Source organism: Phascolarctos cinereus, unplaced genomic scaffold (genome assembly GCF_003287225.1).
Source record: "Phascolarctos cinereus isolate Bilbo 61053 unplaced genomic scaffold, phaCin_HiC Scaffold_5;HRSCAF=322, whole genome shotgun sequence".
NCBI lineage: Eukaryota > Metazoa > Chordata > Mammalia > Diprotodontia > Phascolarctidae > Phascolarctos > Phascolarctos cinereus.
Genome location: NW_027555958.1, coordinates 91,490,117 through 91,508,980, shown reverse-complemented (window position 1 = coordinate 91,508,980; position 18,864 = coordinate 91,490,117). Strand labels below are relative to the sequence as shown.

At 35.1% G+C, this 18,864-nt stretch overlaps 1 protein-coding gene and 1 pseudogene across 2 annotated transcripts in view; both read left to right on the top strand.

Annotated features, from left to right (window-relative positions):
- SLC22A3 (solute carrier family 22 member 3) overlaps positions 1-18,864 on the top strand; it is a 120,472-nt gene that overhangs the window by 48,808 nt on the left and 52,800 nt on the right. For both annotated transcript variants that reach the window (XM_020986742.2, XM_020986741.2), the window contains exons 2-3: positions 11,691-11,794; positions 15,834-15,988. In XM_020986742.2, coding sequence (XP_020842401.1) covers positions 11,691-11,794; positions 15,834-15,988 — 259 coding nt within the window. The remainder of the gene's footprint in view (positions 1-11,690; positions 11,795-15,833; positions 15,989-18,864) is intronic.
- On the top strand, positions 17,195-18,465 carry LOC110208636 (cyclic AMP-dependent transcription factor ATF-1 pseudogene; annotated as a pseudogene).

Sequence of the window (18,864 nt, the reverse complement as noted above, 5' to 3'; positions counted from 1 at the left end):
TATAAAATACTTGGGATTTATCTCCCAAGATATATGCAGGAACTATATGAACACAATTATAAAGCACTCTTTATACAAATAAAGGCAGATTTAAATAATAAGAGAAATATCGATTGCTTATGCTCATTGCTCATAATTGCTCAAGCTAATATAATTAATTGCTCATGCCAATATAATAAAAATGACTATCCTACTTAAATTAATTTACTCATTATCTGACATTAAAATTGATTTACCAAAAGATTACTTTATAGAGCAAGAACAAATAATGATAGAATTCATCTGGAGGAACAAGAGGTCAAGAATATCAAGGAAATCAGTGAAAAAAAGGTGGGAAGGAAGGGAGCCTAACAGTACCAAACTATACTACAAAGCTGTAATTATCAAAACAATTTGGTGCTGGTTAAGTAATAGAGAGGTGGATCAGTGGAATAGATTAGGTATGTAATAAACAAAAGCAAGTAAGCTGGTAGCCTAGTGTTTAGTATATCCAAAGACTCTACAACTGGGGCAAGAACTCAGTCAACAAAATCCACCGGGAATTGTTTTGCTAAAACAGTTTCGCTAAAAATAGACATAGGCTAATATGTCACAATGTATATCAAGATAAAGTTTAGATAGGTATAGGACTTAGATATAAAGGGGGATATCATAAATCAGCAGAGCAAGGAAAAAATTACCTATCAGACATATGGATAGGAGAAGAGTTCTTGATCAAACAAGAGATAGAGAAGATCACAAGAGGTAAAATGGACAATTTTGATTCCAAAAAAGTTAAGTTTTTACACAATCAAAACCAGTGCTGTTGAAATCAGAAGAGAAGCAGGTAAATGGTTAAAAAAAAATCTTTGCAGTAAGTTTCTCTGATAAAGGTCTTATTTCTAAGATATATAGAGAACTGATTCAAATTTAGAAAAATAAGAAACACTCTCCAATTGATAAGTAGTCAGGGAATATGAATAAGCCATTTTCAAGGAAAGAAACCCAAGCCACGTGAAAAAAATACACAAGATCACTAATAATTAAAAGAATGCAAATTTAAACAACCTTGAGGTTCCATCTCATACTTATTGGATTGATAAAGCTAAAAGACAAATTCTGCAAAGGCTATGGAGAAAAAGATATACTAATGCATTGTTGGTAGAGCTGTGAATTGGTCTAGCCATCTGGAAAGCAATTTGGAACAATGTCATCAAAGCAATAAAACTTTGCATACCTTTTGACCCAGTGATGTAACTACTATGTCTGCATCTAAAAGAGATCAATGAAAGAGGAAAAGGACCCATATATACAAAGATGTTTATAGGAGCTGTTTTGGCAGTGGCAAAGAATTTGAATTTGAGAGCAGTGCCCATCAATGAAGAAATGGATTGACATGTTATGGTATATGAATATGATGGAATTCTATTGTGCTATAAGAAATAATTAAAGAGATGTTTTCAGAAAAACCTGGTAAGAATTATATGAACTGATGCAAAGCGAAGTGAAGAGATGCAGGAAAACTATAAAATAGCAACAAAATTGTCACAGCTAGCAACTTTGAAAGACTTAGAAGCACTAATTAATGCAATGACCAGCCCCAATTCTAGAGGACTCATAATAAAACATACTACTTACCTCGTTTTAGAAAGGTGATAGACTCGGGTTGAAGACTGAGAAAATTCTTTTGGACATCAATAAAATGTGAATTTAAAAAAAATTATACACATTTGTAATGGGTTTTGTTTTTCTTGCTTTCTCAAGGGGGGTATGGATGAGAGAAAAGGTAGATTTTCATTAAAAAAACACATTTTAATTTAAAAAATAATTTTAACTATTGATTTTTTTCATGCAAAAACTTTTTTATATGATTAATCTGTTTTATCTCTTGTGATCCTTTCTATCCCTGCTGCTCTGATTTGTTTATATGATCCTTTATATTCATTCATGTATTCATTTGGAGCCTATTATGGTATGAATGTTGTTCTACACCTAATTTCTGCCACATTAATAGCCAGTTTTCCCAGAAGATTTTGTTTAATAGTAAATCTTTATCTTAGTAGTTAGAGTTCTTGGGTTCATTAAACACTATGCTACTATGTTACTTCTGTATGTTGTATACCTAATCTGTTCTGTTGATAACTTTTTTATTTTAAAACAAGCATTAAATAATTTTGATGATTAATGCTTAGTAGTATAGTCTGAGATCTAGTAATCCTAAACTTCCTTCTTTCCCATTTTAAAAAAAAAGTATTCCTTTAAACTTTTGTTATCCCATGTGAATTTTTTCTCATTTTTATAAAGTAATAATTTTGTAATTTAATGAGCATATCATTGAATATGTAAGTTAATTTAGGAAATATTATTTTATTATATTAGCACAGTCTAAAAATGAGCAATTACTATCTCTCCAATGATCTAAGTTTGTCTTTATTTCTAGAAAGAATATTTTATGGCTATATTCATAGTTCTTATTTGTGTCTTGGCAAGTAGACTCCCAAATATTTTTTTCACAGAATTTTCTAATTATTTTAAATGAATTTTATTTTTCTAATTCTTCCTAAGGAGTTTTGCTGGTAATATACCTTCAAGTATATGATTTTGTGAATTTGTATACCCTTCAACTTTGCTGGAAATACTGTTTCAATTAAATTTAGTTGACTCTCCAGAATTCTCTATCTATAATCTACAAATAGCAATGATTTTATTTCCTCTCTGACTACAATCATGCCCTTCATTTCTTTTTCTTGTCTTATTACTATTGCTAGCTTTTCTAGCACTGATTCAGTGCTAGTATAGTGCTAGATCAAAAAAGAGTGATGATAATGGACACCCTTGCTTTACCCCTGATCTTCTTGAAAAGGCATGTAGTCATTTATGCATTTTAGGTAATACCAGCTCTTGGTTTTAGATATGTCTTATTTAGCATACTAAGAGTCTGTTTATTCTTATGCTTTTTAATGTCATTAACAAATGAGTCTTATATTTTGTCAAAGGATTTTCTGTGATTTTTATTTGAATTTTATCATCTTTTTAATATTCTGTTATGTTCATATATATGGAATAAATGCTGAATGCTTAGAATAAATCCATCCAGTTATAATCTTTTCATATGTTGCTATAGCCTCTTTGCTATTTTATTTAATTTTCTTGAATAGGTATTTATTAGGAATATTGCTTTCTAGTTTTCTTTATCTTCCTAAGAGGTTTTTTTTTTTTGGTTTTTTTCTTTTTGGCAATTGGGGTTAAGTGACTTGCCCAGGGTCACACAGCTAGTAAGCGTCAAGTATTTAGTCTGAGGCTGGATTTGAACTCAGGTCCTCCTGACTTCAGGGCCAGTGCTCTATCCACTGCACCACCTAGCTGCCCTGACAGTTATTTCTAAGAGCTCTAATGGGCAAGGATTGAATTAGTTCATAAAAAGGCATTGGAGGATAACTGAACTCATTGATTATAATGATGAGATTATATTAGCTTGAAATTATGCCAAAATGGATGTTTTGATTCTGTTATGTATATTATTCTAAATTACTACTTACTAGCCAATAAGTGAAATTCAATACCATTTAATGGATTTTTTTCAAAAGTTTAATTTTGTTTTTTTTCCTATGTTTCCAAGCATTTATTTTCAAAGCTATTAATTACCATTCTTAATGGACAACTCAGAATAGTTAAGTGTATGCCTATACTTTCTACTGTAGGTTTCCCATGCCTAGGGCCAGTCTTTTCCATACTATTCACAAAGTCATAATTTATTTCCTTTTGAAGAGCTGTACTCTGCTTGGCCAGAAAAAAAGAAAGGGAAAGAGAAAAGAAAGGAAAAGAGCCATTTGGAGTGCACAGCATACACCAGAAGCAAAGTTAGCATAAACTAGAAAGTTCTTGATTTACAAAACAATTTTCCAAAAGCTATCAAATGTGAATGTGACATGAGTATTCATCCAAGTGGTTTCAATTTTACATATTTAGCAATATTGAAGCTGCAGCTTATCACTTTACCCACTTTTTCTGATTGTACATAATAAATCTAGACTCTCTTGGGGAGTAGATGCAGCCTTTCAGGGGAATTGCATCTTTTATTTGTGGAGTTTGTACACAGAAACCTTTAATCCTTCACTTGCTCTAATCTGTTTTAATCCCATTTACAAAATGAGGAAAACAATAACTACCTACCTTAGGGATATTAAAATAATGTAATTAACTTAATTAAATCAGTATTGAGCTTAAATGAGATCTTGCTGGAGAAATACAAGGGAAGATGAGTTAATGTTTTGGCAACCCTTTCTTGTAAATAGCAGTCTTTGATGACTTATTTAAATCAGTGGTTTTCCAAACTTTCTGAGCTTGTGAACACTTCATTGTTTTTCAGGCCTCCGAACTTGAATCCTTGATGTGGTTTCATTGCATGTTAAGTAGACCTGAGTAAAACATGTCTTCTCTTTCAAAATGTCCCTAGAGATAATTCATGGAACTGTCTGTGAAAATAATGTGAAAAAAACTCATTTTAAAAGTGTGGTACTTCATTTACCCCCAGTGTTGCTTTGTTACTAAAGCACTCACAAACATAAAGGGCTTGGGAACAAAAGTCTGTGTGTGCTCAGACATATGCTGAAAAGAATTGTTTGTTAATAGAACAATGACAGAGTAAAATCTATTTTATCTGTTCATTTTGTCATCTCTGAATTATTCTGTGGCGTTGGAAGTACCAAGGTTGCTGTCAACTTTGCTTTCTTGCTTTGGGGCATAATGCTACAAATCTTATTGCTTGCTCATCTGCAATTTTTACAGAAATCCTTTCTCTTTAGTAGAAGACAGAGACGAATTTGTAGTTAGTGTAGTTCACAAGTAATCAGAAATAGGTAATTAACGGCAACAAAGTCTTTGTTCTGAGACAGTACTCAGAAATAATAGATGTTTCCTAAAGTTTGGGGGAGGTGGTAACAGGAAGAAAAGAAAGATATAAAATCTTGGTAGGTCCTGGATCCTTTAAACAAATCCTATTTTAACATCCCCTTGACCTACATAAGACAACTCAAGAAGCTAGCCAATCTAGTAGTGCTTACTAGGTGGATTGAATATCTTCAATTGTCAGTCAGAAGAAAGAGTGCCAAGAATCAATAAAATCACTCCTGTCTCCAAGCAAATATATGAATTCTATATTACTATCATGATTTTCCTAGATTTATTTTTTAAGTAACAAAATGAAATGATAGCATTTCACATAATGATGACATTACTTGATCAAGCTCAGTGGTATCTGTCTTTCCTATATGTTGCAAGATCATTTTACACACTGCCTCGTTGTATCATGTACCATCCTCTTTAAATTAGGTCCTTGTGCTGACAACAGCTCATTCCCTAATCTGAATGATGTTCATGCTGTGTACGGGTTAGATCTTCATTACTGAGTAGCCTGTCTCTCTTCTGTAATCCTGCAGCCTTGATGTTGGCAGGTGCCATTTTTAATGTCATATTTGAATCCCCATATCTCTAGTGACTACCACTGTGCTCTGCAGATAATGGGCATTGATAAATATTTGTTGAACCCAATCAATCAAAAAGTACTTATTAAGAATCTATTTAGCACTAGAATTGTGCTGGACAGTGACAATACAAAGATAGAAGATAAAAATGAAATAGTGTTTGCATTCATTCTAGAGAGTGAGAAAACATGTATACCCATATGCATGTAGATAGATGTATAGATATACACATAGAGAAAAATACCAATAAAATATTTGGTCATTTTAGAGGGAATGTACTAACAGCTAGATCAGGAAAGACATCATGTAAGAGCTTGCACTTGAGCTGAGTTTTAAAGGAATCTAGGGATTCTAAAAGACAAGTCAAGACAGAGCAGGGGGTAAATACATGCCAGGAATTAAAGATAGCCAACATAAGACCATGTAGACAGGAAATAGAGTGTCTATGTGGGGAACAGCAAGATCCCTTGTTTGGCTGGACCAAAGAAAGAGGAAATAACACATAATAAAGGCGAAAGAAGTAGTTTGAAGCTAGCTTGTGAAAGGATTTAAATGCCAAACAGAGGAGTTTGTATTCAGTCTTAGAGGTGATATAGAACCACTATTATTTATTGAGCACTTGAGTAATATAGTCAAACCTGGTATTTAGGGATTGGATTTAGTAAATTGAACTGATATTTTGCTGGGAATGTGAATACTAAAAGGGGTCTAGAGACCTGTATATATCTATAGCATTCCAAGGGCATTTTTCTAAATGTTTTTATATTCTCAATTAATGAAATTAAAGCTCTTTTATAGAGACAAAATGGCAGATTTTTATTTCTAGGACTTAAGGTGAAATCCATTAAACCGTATGATATTCATGATGAGCAAAACTTTAGGAAAGATGTACTTTCTACACTAGTGGGGTCTAGATTGACAAGTGACAAGGAACATGTCTATAAGTGACAAGGAATCTGTGAAATGCTTAAAGTAGTTGTTGCTGTTGTTGCTTTTTTTTTTTTTGCTATTGCTACATATATTCAGATGAAGTATGAAGCATTACGTCCACCAGCTTTCTAAGTTTATACTGTTGACCTTATATCTAAAACATGCAGTTCTTGGAAGCTATCCTAAGTCATGAGGTCAAATACCATCAAAATGAGAATCAGTCACCTAATTTTTACTACATTGTGCTTCATTTTAAAATATGAGGTCTTCCCAACTCTAGATGTTTCTAAAGGAAGCGCTCCTAAATATAAATATGTTACATTTCTATCTCCCTGCTTTTGTTCTTGTCATCTTTTCACCTTTAAGGTCCCTTTTTCCTTCTTCCCTAAATCTTACACGTACATTAAGACCCAGCTTAAGTTTTACCAGCTGATATAGTGAATGATTTCTTTGATTCTTTCAGACCACACTAATTTCTTCTCTAAACTCCTAGGGTAGTTAAAATTAGCATTTGACAATAACTCTGTTTAATTAAGGGGGGGGATCAGCCCTTTGATTTCTCTGGCACAGGGAGGAAATTCCCTTTACCAGTGTAGATTGACCACCTACTTTGCAACATATTAATTACCTGAGGCTCTGAGGATTGAGTGACTTGCCCAGCTCCAACTGCCAGGACTGGTCAGAGGCAGGACTCTTAACTCATAGACTCCAGACTCCTATGCCATACCCTATGCCAGTTATAATTAGAGTATATAATTGGGGTGTGTTAAGTGATCATTGAGGACTACCACCTCTGGTGTGAGGGTTTGCTGAGCCCTTTCCAGGGCTGCTCTGTCTACCTCTGCTCTCTACTTGTCATTCCATTCTCACCTATAGCTCCAAGAAGCTGTAGCATGTGCAATGGCCACACCCTGGTAAACTTTCTTTGCAGACAGGCTAAACCAAGTTGAGGGTAACTGATAGGCCTTAAACCTGTCACTGAGTTAGGGGGATGTCTACTCCAAGCATGTGAGGACTTCCCCTGCAGAATGTGGATGAGAATAATTTGTTCCACTGGCCATGAAGGTGGCTGAAGCAGGCGCTGTGGAGTGCTTAGAGCTTGATCAGACATCAAAGGTGCAAAGGTCATCCCCTGCATCCTGACCCATCACCAGTTGTCCTGACTTTTGACTTGCCAGTGGACGTCAGTGACTCTGGAAGAGAGAGTGAGGCTGATAACTGTACAACTCTGCCTCAGTTAAATCCAATTCACCCTCCAGTCAAAACATCACCTGTGATATCATTGGGCCTCTTTGAAAATGAAGGACAAACAACATGTAATTAGTACTTAATCAAATATTTAAATAAACTACAATATAGCTTAGTACTTAAATTTTTGTTTGTTAGTTTTCTGTCCCAAGCTAAACCAAAAGGAAAGCTCCTATCTTTCCTTTGATTCCCCTATACCTGGCACAGAGCTGGACCCATACTAGCTTCTTAAAATTAACTAGTTGATTGAACTTTAATTTAGTATCTCTGTATGGTAATACATATATAGCGTAGAAGTGATTTGTTTTGAGAACATACTTGTGATTTGATTGTTATAGGGAAACTCTCGGTGTGGAAATTTCACTAAAGAGAATCAGCAACTATTATATAACATAAAGTTTTAGAGTGTTGATTATATTAAAGGTTGAGTGACTTAGCCCTGCTCACATAACTAGGATGTGTCTAGATTTGAACTGAGGCAGGCTCATCCTGAAACCAAGAGGGGACCTCTCTTCACTATGCTCCTTTTCATATGTAAATGTAGGTTTACACATAAATATGTGTGTAATATAGATATGTCACACATATACACATATATATGTATAATATTTTATATATTTACAATAGATATAAAATATAACAGACTATATTTATATTACACACTCATATATAATATATTTGTATATTACACATGTATGTGTTACATATATAGTACATGTGTGTATACATACATACATATACATACATACATACATATATATATACATATATATATATATGAAAGAAGCACCATGGCATAGTAAGGAAAAAGCTTATATATTATATATACTAGCAACACATACTTTTTTCAATACTAAAAACCTATCCAAGAAGATTCTGTTTGTTCATTGTGTAGTTCTTGGCTGCAAAGCTTCTTGTCATATCCTGATGTAATTTCTTATTGCTACCAAAACAGCAGAATACCTATGCTTAAAAAGGCTGCTTTGAGAAGTTCTAATTGTCCTTCTAAAGCCTTTCCATAGTTGCAAAGATACTAATATCTTGCTGTGAAACTAACCTTTTGAAAATGGTTCCATTTGAAAGTTATTCTTAGAAAATGAATACAGGAGCAATAAGAATAGAAATTCTCTGTTTTTATTTCAGAATGTTCCTTGACTCTTGAAGTAACTTAAATATACTAGAACATAGAACTAGTATACTAGTTATATATATATAGAAGAAGAATACAGTATACTAGAACTATAGCTCATAGACAGTGATTGAGAATTCAGTCATTGCCCCTTCCCTCAAACCCAAAATAACTAACCAGTCTCTTCAAAAGTTTGTTTAATATGGCAAAAGTAGAGTTCTGTGGAAGTCTTTGCTCTAGTGGTCATACTGGGTTCATTGCCTGACAATTGAGGGACAGTTGTTCGAGAAATTATTTCTAGGATCAGAGCCCTGGCTCTGGTAGAGTAATTAGGTATTTGTCTGAAAGCCTCAAATCTAGGGGGCTGACAGCTCTTGTAGTCCTTTAGCAACAAACAACCAAGCTTATCACGGAGTTAGTAAGAGCCAGTAGTTAAAATAAGATATTTTTGGTTCTCTTCTCCCCACCTGACCTCTGGCATACACAGGGTAGCCTCCCTAGAATTGACCTTGAGCCTGGGTGTTCAAGGATCTCTTCTCTACTTCCCACCCTGTTCGCTAGTCCACTGAAGAAGTGCTTCACACTGCTTGCCTTGCGCAAAAATTCCTGGTTACAGCTCTGCCTATGTTTCTGATATATTGTATTTCTTTATTTAAATCCATCCAGGAAAGGGAGTAAGGAAATAGACCAATGCCTCCATCTTCTTTTAATGATTGTCTAGATAACCTCAGCCTTGAAATGCATAAAATAATTTGGCTTGTGTTTTTACAATCGAGATCATAAAGTTTATAGAAATCTTTGTTTTATTGAAAACTGCTCAAGAGGCCACATGCTGTACTAGATAGAGTGCTGGCAGGAATATCTAGGTTCAAATCAACCTCTGACAGATGATTTATATGACATTGCAAGCAAGCAGCTTAAGCTTTCAGGCCCCAGGAACCTCTCAGACTAGTGCTTCCAGAGAAGCCAGTATTCAGCGCTGAGGCCTCTGATTCCAAAGCCACAACTTTTTCCACTTCCAAGCCTCTTTTTTTTAATGAATTGAGGAAAAAGGTTGGTAATATAGGATGAGTCTTTAAGAAATATTTTTATTGATATTTTTTAAAAAGTTAGCTTTAACAATACATCCCTTCCTTCTCTTCAATTTTTTTAATGAAGAATTTTAAAAAAAGAAAGAAAAAACAGTTCAGCAAAACTAACCACCCAGCAGTGGTGCCCATTATGCCCAGCAGTATACATAGCATTTCATAGCCATAGTCCCCTATCTCTACAAAAAAGGCAGGGAAATGCATTCTCATATAAGTTCTTCACTTCCAAGGCTGGTCATTGTTATTAAATATAGTCCATTTTCATTTTTTTATTTTGCCATTTAAATTGTTATAGTCTTTGTATCTATTGCTTTCTTGGTCCTCTTTATACTTACTTCATACTGCATCAGTTCATAGTGTCTTCCTATGCCTTACTATATTCTTCATAATCACTTTTTCTTATTGGGCAACAGTACTCCACCACGTTCATAAACAACAGTGTAATTCCTATTGTGGTTCATGATTAGTTCCCATTGACCATTCCCACTGAAAATGAGATATTCCCAAGTGATTTGTCAGCTACTTTGTTTCCAGTTCTTTGTTGCTACAAATGTTTTTGTGTGTAGTGGATCTTTCTTATAGGTGGAGTCAGGAAGACCAGAGTTCAAATCCACCCTCAGATACTTACTAGTGGTTTAACCCTGGGCAAGTCACTTAACCTCTGTCTGCCTCAGTTTTCCTCAACTATAAAATAGGGATAATAATAGAACCTACCTCCCAGGGTTATTTTGAAAATCAAATGAGATAATATTTGTAAAATGCTTAGCATAGTACTTAGCACATTGTTTCCTTTCCCTTTCTTTCTATCTTTGGCATCCCTTGGATATATACCTAACAGTGAGGTCTTTGGGGAAAATGGTTTAATTTTTTTCTTAGTATAATTCCAAATTTCTTTCAAGGATGTATAGAGCAATTCACATCTCCAAAAATTTATTAGCGAGCCCATCCTTCTACAAGCATCAATTATTCCCGTATTTTGTTATCTTTACCAATTTGTTCAATATGAGGTGAAATGTCAAGATAATTTTGATTTGCGTTTTTCTTAGTGATTTGCAGCAATCATTCAAATGGTTGTTAACAACTTGAAGCTCTTTAAAAAACTAATTGTTCATATCTGTTGACCATTTAGCCATTGGAATATGACTTTTAGTGTTATATGTTGTCTTAATTGCCAATATATCTCAGATATCAGATCCTTATGAGGGATGTTTGATATAAAGATTTCTTCCCAATTGACCATTTCCCTTCTTATCCTACTTGCATTGCTCATATTATCACAAAAGCTTCTTAATTTCATGTCATTGAAATTATCTGCTTTGTTTTCTGTAATTACCTTCACCTGTTTTTTGGTTAAGCATTCTTCCTTTACCCAGAGCTCTGGAAGGAACTTCATCTGACTGTTTTACCACATAGTGATAAGGCTGCCATTCCAGGATGTCATCTCTTAGGCTAAATTGGGGGATGATTATTCAGTTCTCCCAGGTCTCTAGTCTCTGATCTGTACTCAGTTCTCTCTCTTTCCCTCACCTTCCCCCCTGCCCCCATCATAGTACCCAATTTAATGATAAAACATTTTAAAATGATTAGCATTATTACTACTATACATTTATTTTTGTAGGGCTTTTACCCATTCAGAGTGCTTTCTTGTCTCTTATTTTGCCTGATACACTCGGAATAACCCTGTAAGTTAGGTAAGGTACGTATTAGTCTCACTTTACAGAGGAGGAAACTGAGTCACAGAATGATTTAACAACCTGCTTATAATCAGCTTTTTGAGGGCTATTTCATCATGTCTCATTATGATTTTTGGTTGTTTTTTTTTTTTAATCACAGTTTAACCTGGTGTGCTCAAATTCTTGGATGCTGGACTTTACCCAGGCTGTTCTGAATCTGGGGTTTCTGGCTGGGGCTTTTACTCTATGCTATGCAGCAGACAGGTAAGTATGAAGGTGAGAGTCTATTTTAAGTCAATACATGTAACTACAAAGATGAACCTGTTAAGAGCTTAAAAGAAAAAAAGATTTTCCAAATTTAGAGATCCCCCAAATTCTAAAATTCTAAGTTTGTGATTAATTCACACTTTTTATTTGATATGATTTCATCTTTTCAAATTGTGACTTCCATTTCGTGATGGAAAACTTGTGGCCACTGTGTCTTTACTGTTATTTCATTGGTAAATCTGAATAAAGATGCTTTCATCTCAGCCAAAGAGCCAAGCAGTGTGGCATATTAAACCATGCTTGTCTGTTTGGTGACGGATCCATAGGAACTGATTTCATTCTACCTGAATCACTGTGAAATCATAAATCTAAATTGATTGAAAGGGCAGGGCAGGGTGAATTACAGGCTGTGGTTTGATTAGTTCAGTCATATGGACCTAGCGCTAGTTTTTGCTGGGTTCTTGGTTCCTAACTAAACAATCCGTGTTTCAATTCTACAGATTTAAATTGCATTTCTCAGCATAAAATAAAAATGTGCTTTCTCCCAAGGATTTGCAAGCAGTTAATCTAAAAATAACACGAAAATAGTATATGTAACAAATGAATTGGTTACATTTTGATAGTTATAATTATATTTGGGAAAAAAAATGGTGAGAATCTAAGACAATTCTGAAGGACTTATAATGAAAAATGCCACTGCCTTCCAGCAAAAGACCTGATGGAGTTTGAATGCAGATTGAAGTTTACTTTTTTATTTTATTTTTCTTAGGTTTTTTGTCTGTGTTTTCTTTTATAACATGGCTAATATGGAAATGTTTTGCATGAGTGCACATGTATAATCTATATCAAATTGCTTGCCTTCTCAAGAAGTGGGGAGAGGAGGGAGAGAGTGAAAGAATTTGGAACTCAAAATTAAAATTTTTTTAAAAATTACATGTCGTTGGGAAAAATAAAATAAAAAATAATGAGGCGTTGTCAATCTTTCTTTTTTAAATGCAGGCATTTTAGATACTTTGCAGAGTTATCAGATTTTATATGTTTCAAATTAAAATTTGGAATATCCAAAATGAAATGACTCCATAAAATATATCATTTATAGTAGCAAGTCATGAAATATTGTGAAACAGTGATTTTGTGATCAACAAGACCACATCCAAAGTCTTTCTGTAACATCAATTATTATGAAAAGTATGGATTTTGTGAAGCATACTCACAAAACTGCTTCTCTCAACCCCAGGATCAGGTGGATTTACAAGCAAATTTTACCAAAAATTCAAAGAACAACTAATTCCAATACCACATAAACTGTTTGAAAGGTGTCTTAGCAAATTTCTTCTGTGAAATAAATATGGTCTTGATACTTAAACCAATGAGAGTCAAATGAGATAAAGAAAACTGTCAACCAATTTCCTAAATAAATATTGATGAAAAAATTATAAATAAGATATTGGCAAGGAGATTACAGCAGTATATCATAGACATCATACACTAGGATAAGGCTGGGTTTATACCAGGCTGGTTCAATATTAGGAAAACTCTAAGCATAATTGACTGTATTGATTACAAAAAACATATGACAATTTCAGTAGATGCAGAAAAAGTTACCAGGGCAAGAATTCATTATTTGACAAAAGCTGTTGGGGAAACTGGAAAATAGTCTGGTAGAAACTAGGTATATTTCACTTTTCATCATTTCATTCAACTCTTTTCACGTTTTTCTAAAATCATCCAGCTCATTGTTTCTTACAGCATAGTGGTATTCTATCAAATCATATACCATAACTTATCAGCCATTTCCCAGTTGATGGACATCCTCCCAATTTGCCACCACGAAGAAAACTGCTATAAATGTTTTAGAACAAATATGTTCTTTTCCTTTTTCTCCTTGTGAAACAGACATAATAGTGGTATTTCTGGGTCAAAGAGTATACACAGTTTTATAACTCTTTGGGCATAATTCTGGATTGCTCTCCAAATGGCTGGATCAGTTCACAGTTCCATCAACAGTGTATAGTGTCCCAATTTTCCCCACCCCCTCCAATATTTGTCATTTTCCCCTTTTATCAGCCAATCTGATAGGTGTGAGATTGTATCTCAAAGTTATTTTAATTTGCATTTCTTTAATCAATAATGATTTAGAACAATTTTATATGCCTATATATTACATGTATAATGTGTGCATGTGTGAAGGCTTGCTTGAAATATTGAAAAGTGAAATGAGCAGAACCAAGCAAACATTGTATGCAGTGACAGCAATATAGTTCAAAGAACAATTGAGAACAATCAAGTTATTCTGAGTATTATAAATACTGGAATCAACTACAAAGGACCTTGTCCCTTTTCTGCTTCTTTCCCTTCACTTTTCCCAACCTCTTTCCTTCAAGCTGGGCAGCTAGGCAGTGCAGTGGATAAAGCACCAGGCCCGAAGTCAGGAAGATTCATCTTTGTGAGCTCAAATCCAGTCTTAGCCACTTACTAGCTGTGTGACCCTGGGCAAGTCACTTAACCCTGTTTGCCTCAGTTCCTCATTTGTCAAATGAGTTGGAGAAGGAAATGACAAATCAATCTAGTATCTCTGCAAGGAAAACCCCAAATGGTGTCATGAAGAGTCAGACATGACTGAACAAGAAGATTCCTCTCCTCTACTTCCTCTCCTCCTCTTTTTCTCTACTTCAGCAACTTAGCATTAATATATGGAAGTTTATAAGGATTACTCTGATGAAAGGTGGCCCTTCTTGGCCAAGGCTAACCCCCCACATGCAGAACTGATTGCTTTCTGGCCCATCTTCTCCAGCAAATTCCCCTTTGTCATCTCTACTTTCTCATTAATTGTCACTCTATATGCCCATGCCTTTCTCATCCTCAAAAAAATTTTCATCCCCAACAACCATCATCCCATATCTCTTTTCCCTTTTGTGTCTAAACTCCTTGAGAAGACCATTTATAGTAAGTGCCTCTACTTTCTTTCCTCCTACTCTCTTCTTAACTCCACACATCTGACTTCTGACCTCATTATGCTCTCTCCAAAGTTACCAATGATCTCTTAATTGACAAACCTTTTCAATCCTCATTGCTCTTGACCCCCTCTTCTCCTTTTTTTTTTTTTTATAGATTTCTGTTATACTACTTTCTCCTGGTTCTTCTGCTACCTCTCTGATCCCCTCAGCCTCCTTTGCTGGATCTTTATCCAGGTCTTGCCCACTAACAGTAGATATCCTCCATGGCTCTGTCCTGGGCCCTCTTCCCTTCCTCCTATATACTATTCCATTTGGTGATCTCATCAGCTGTCATGGCTTGTTATCATCTCTATTCAGATGACTCAGATATGTTTTTCCAGCCCCTCTTGATCTCATCTTGCATCTCTAATGGCCTATCAGACATTTCAAACTGGATGTCCCATAGAAATCTTAAATTTAGCATGTCCAAAAGCCTGCATATGTTTCAATGCTATTTTTATGAATTGCATTGATGAATTATTTTATTACTTTTGGGGAAAGATCCATAATTTTATTGGTATGGGCACTTCTTCAGACAATCATCATAGTCCCTTCAAGTTGTATTAATTGTTATTATTGGAAAAAATCATAGCTTGGTAGTCAACCTTTCTCACATACAATTAGATGGTTCCTCTGACAATCTTTTCCAGTGTGATAAGAGCTATGAAAGCATGTAACCTGGTAGTATGACCTTCATGATCCAAGGGCTGCCTTTGGACCACTGTCGGCCTTTAGAAGAGGACTTTATTGGAGAATCTAAATTATTTTATAGGAAAATTATGAAAAGCTGTAATAGAAAAGATCTCATTTGATTTTTTTAATGTTAAGATTACTTCTGCTTAGGCAAGTGGTTTCCCCCCCCCGCTTGCCCTTAAATCATATCTAGAGTACATTGCATTCATTTAACATTGTAATTAATTTTGAAATTATAAAAGATACTGGTTCTGCACATGACATCATTTTAGTATCGTTTGTGGTATTTGTTATTTGTATTGTGTTGAAAAATGATTTGAAGTGATTTTTCTCTCTTTCTCAAAAAGGTATGGAAGAATAATTATATATTTAATCTCCTGCTTTGGTGTGGGAATAAGTGGAATCGTTGTAGCATTTGCTCCAAACTTTACTGTGTTTGTGATCTTTCGCTTCCTGCAAGGTGTTTTTGGAAAGGGAACATGGATGACATCTTATGTTATTGGTAAGTTCAATTTAGTTCAATAAACATTAATTGAGCTTCTGGAATGGGAAGGCACTGGAGATACAGAAATAAAAGTGAAATAGTCTCTACCCTCAGTGAGCTTACATTCTACAATTCTAACTCATTTCAGTTTGGTTATCCTCTCTTTCCAGTTTAAATGGTGGGTCCTAAGTGAGTGTTAGATATGTTCTTAACATCAATCTCAGAATCTTTAACAATAAAGCCAAGAAATTTCATCTTGATTTAGTTCCGCCACAAACAATTCTATAAAAGCTATCATCTCATGCAGCAGGGCCTAAATGTCCCTTTTCCTTGAAAACCAAAGAATATAATAAGAAAAGTAATTCAGACTCACAGAATTTGATAGTTGAAAGGGATCCCAGTGACCAGCCATTCCAATTCATACACAAAAGTAAAAAAGATATACCTTATTCAAAAGAAATAGCATAGTAAAAATTGGTGGTGGGAAAGAGTGATAATTGCATTGTATATTTAAAAAATAAACTTACATGAATGTGATAAGGATATAAGCTCTGAGGGTTCCATTGGCAGGTAGGAGCTCTGTAACAAGGCTACATTTCTCTCTCAGAGTTCCACTGACACCTCTGAGGATTAGGGAGTCATTCTAAAGCTATTAGCTTGAATTCACATTCTGATGTGTTCCCTCTAATATCAGTTTACAGTGATTACTACTCCAATAATATTTATAGTGCCAGTTATTGTTTCCCTAATATCAGTTTGACCATCAGCTTTCTCCTTAATATCAATATCAATTAGCTTTTATACAGGGATATTTATTGATAAGATATAGCAAGAACAAAAGTATGGAAACATTTCCAAACCAGAGCATACTCTTCTCTTTATACTCCAGTTACTGGGGAGAGTGGGCTTAAATTTACAGTGATAAGAACATTCTTCCCATCACTGAGTTCATTTCTGGGTATAGCATAGCCAATAGAAGAGTAGCAAACTTGCTTTAAGGGCAGGGTTTCCCCAATGCTAGACAATCCACTACTGGGCCAGGGTAAGCAAGTTGCATCTCAGGGCTGTGGTGGCATCTGCTGACTGGGAAGCTGCTAGCTCTTCCAAACTTCTGAAGCTTACAAGGTCATTTTTGCCTTCAATCTTCCTTTGCTGAATAACGAGAAAGAATAGATAAAACAAGACTTCCAGGAGCCAAGATGTCAGAGTAAGCAAGAAATAGCTATAATGCTCCCATATTCCCTAAAGAAAAATGGGAAGTGGTCTCAAGCCCAGAAAGAACTCATGGAAGAGCTCAAAAAGGAGCTTTAAAATCACATAAGGAAGGTAGGAGAAAATCTGGGAAAAGAAATGACAGTGATATAAGAGAATTATGATAAAAAGAGTCAACAGCTTAGAAAAAGAAAACAACTGCTTAAAAAGTAGAATTGGCCACACGGAAAAGGATATACAATTAAAGTTGGGGGCAGGGATGAGTGGACCTGCCCAGGCTGCCGGAGGAGGTGGGTGCTAAAGAGACCTGGGCTCAGAACTTAATTCTCCGAGGAGGGGAAATTCCCATCCAGGGAACCCAAGCAGCGAGGTCAGGAGTGGCCTCAGTTGATTCCCACCAAAGTAACAGTTCAGAGATAGCACCACACCCACATGTCACTAAGAGGAGCTGCACCAATGAGAGTTGTACATCTTTCTGGAGAACAAGTACAGAGTCAGGGGGTCATCCACACTGCTCAGTCATCTTTAGCAATCCACCCCCTGCAGCTAGAGATGGTACAGATATTATCCTGGTCAGCTAGTGAAGATTCTCAGGATTCATCTGAAAACAAAGGCTCTTCACAGAAAGCTCAGAGGATTTCAGCACAGCACCATCTTACAAAAAAAAAATCTTAATGACCTTTCTTCAGAAGATGCCAGAGACAGGAAGGGAGATGGAGAAAACCCTGGAGTTTCAACAGTGACATCTATGTCTATCCCAATTCCTATATATCAGACTAACATTGGACAGTACATTGCCAATGCCCCAAATGGAACATTACAACTGGCCAGTCCGAGAACAGATGAAGTACAGGGGCTGCAGGCATTAACAATGATGAATGCAGGCAATACTCAACAAGGAACAACAATTCTTCAGTATGCACAGACATCTGATGGACAGCAGATACCTGTCCCTAGCAACCAAGTGGTTGTACAGACTACATCAGGAAATATGCAGACTTATCAGATTCATGCCACACCAGCAAATACTAACCTTCCACAGACAGTAGTGATGACATCTCCAGTCACTATAATATTTCAGACAACCAAAACAGATGATCCACAGTTGAAAAGAGAAATAAATTTGATGAAAAATAGAGAAGCTGCTCTAGAATGCCATAGAAAGAAAAAAGTAATATGTTAAGTGTCTGGAAAATTGATTTGCAGTCTTGGAAAGTCAAAATAAAACTTTAATAGATAAATTAAAAACTTTAAAAGATCTCTACTCCCATAAAAATGTCTAAAAAGAAGATCAACAAATGTTATGGACTTACCTAAAAATTAAATGGATTTTCTTTTTATATGGAATTTTATAAACTAAAAGGTCAAAAATGAAACTTATAAAAGTTAGAATTGGACAAGTGGAAGCTAATGACTTTATGAAACATAAAGTATCAATCAAACAAATTCAAAAGAATGAAAAAATAGAAGATGTAAAATACCTCACTGGAAAAAAAAATTGACCTGGAAAATAGATCCAGAAGAGACAATGTCAGAATCATTGGACTACCTGAAAGCCATAATCAAAAGGAGGACCTGGACAGCATCTTTCAAGAAATTATGAAGGAAAACTGCCCTGATATCCTGAAACCAGAGGGCAAAATAGGCATTGAAATAATCCACCTATCACCTCAAGAAAAAGA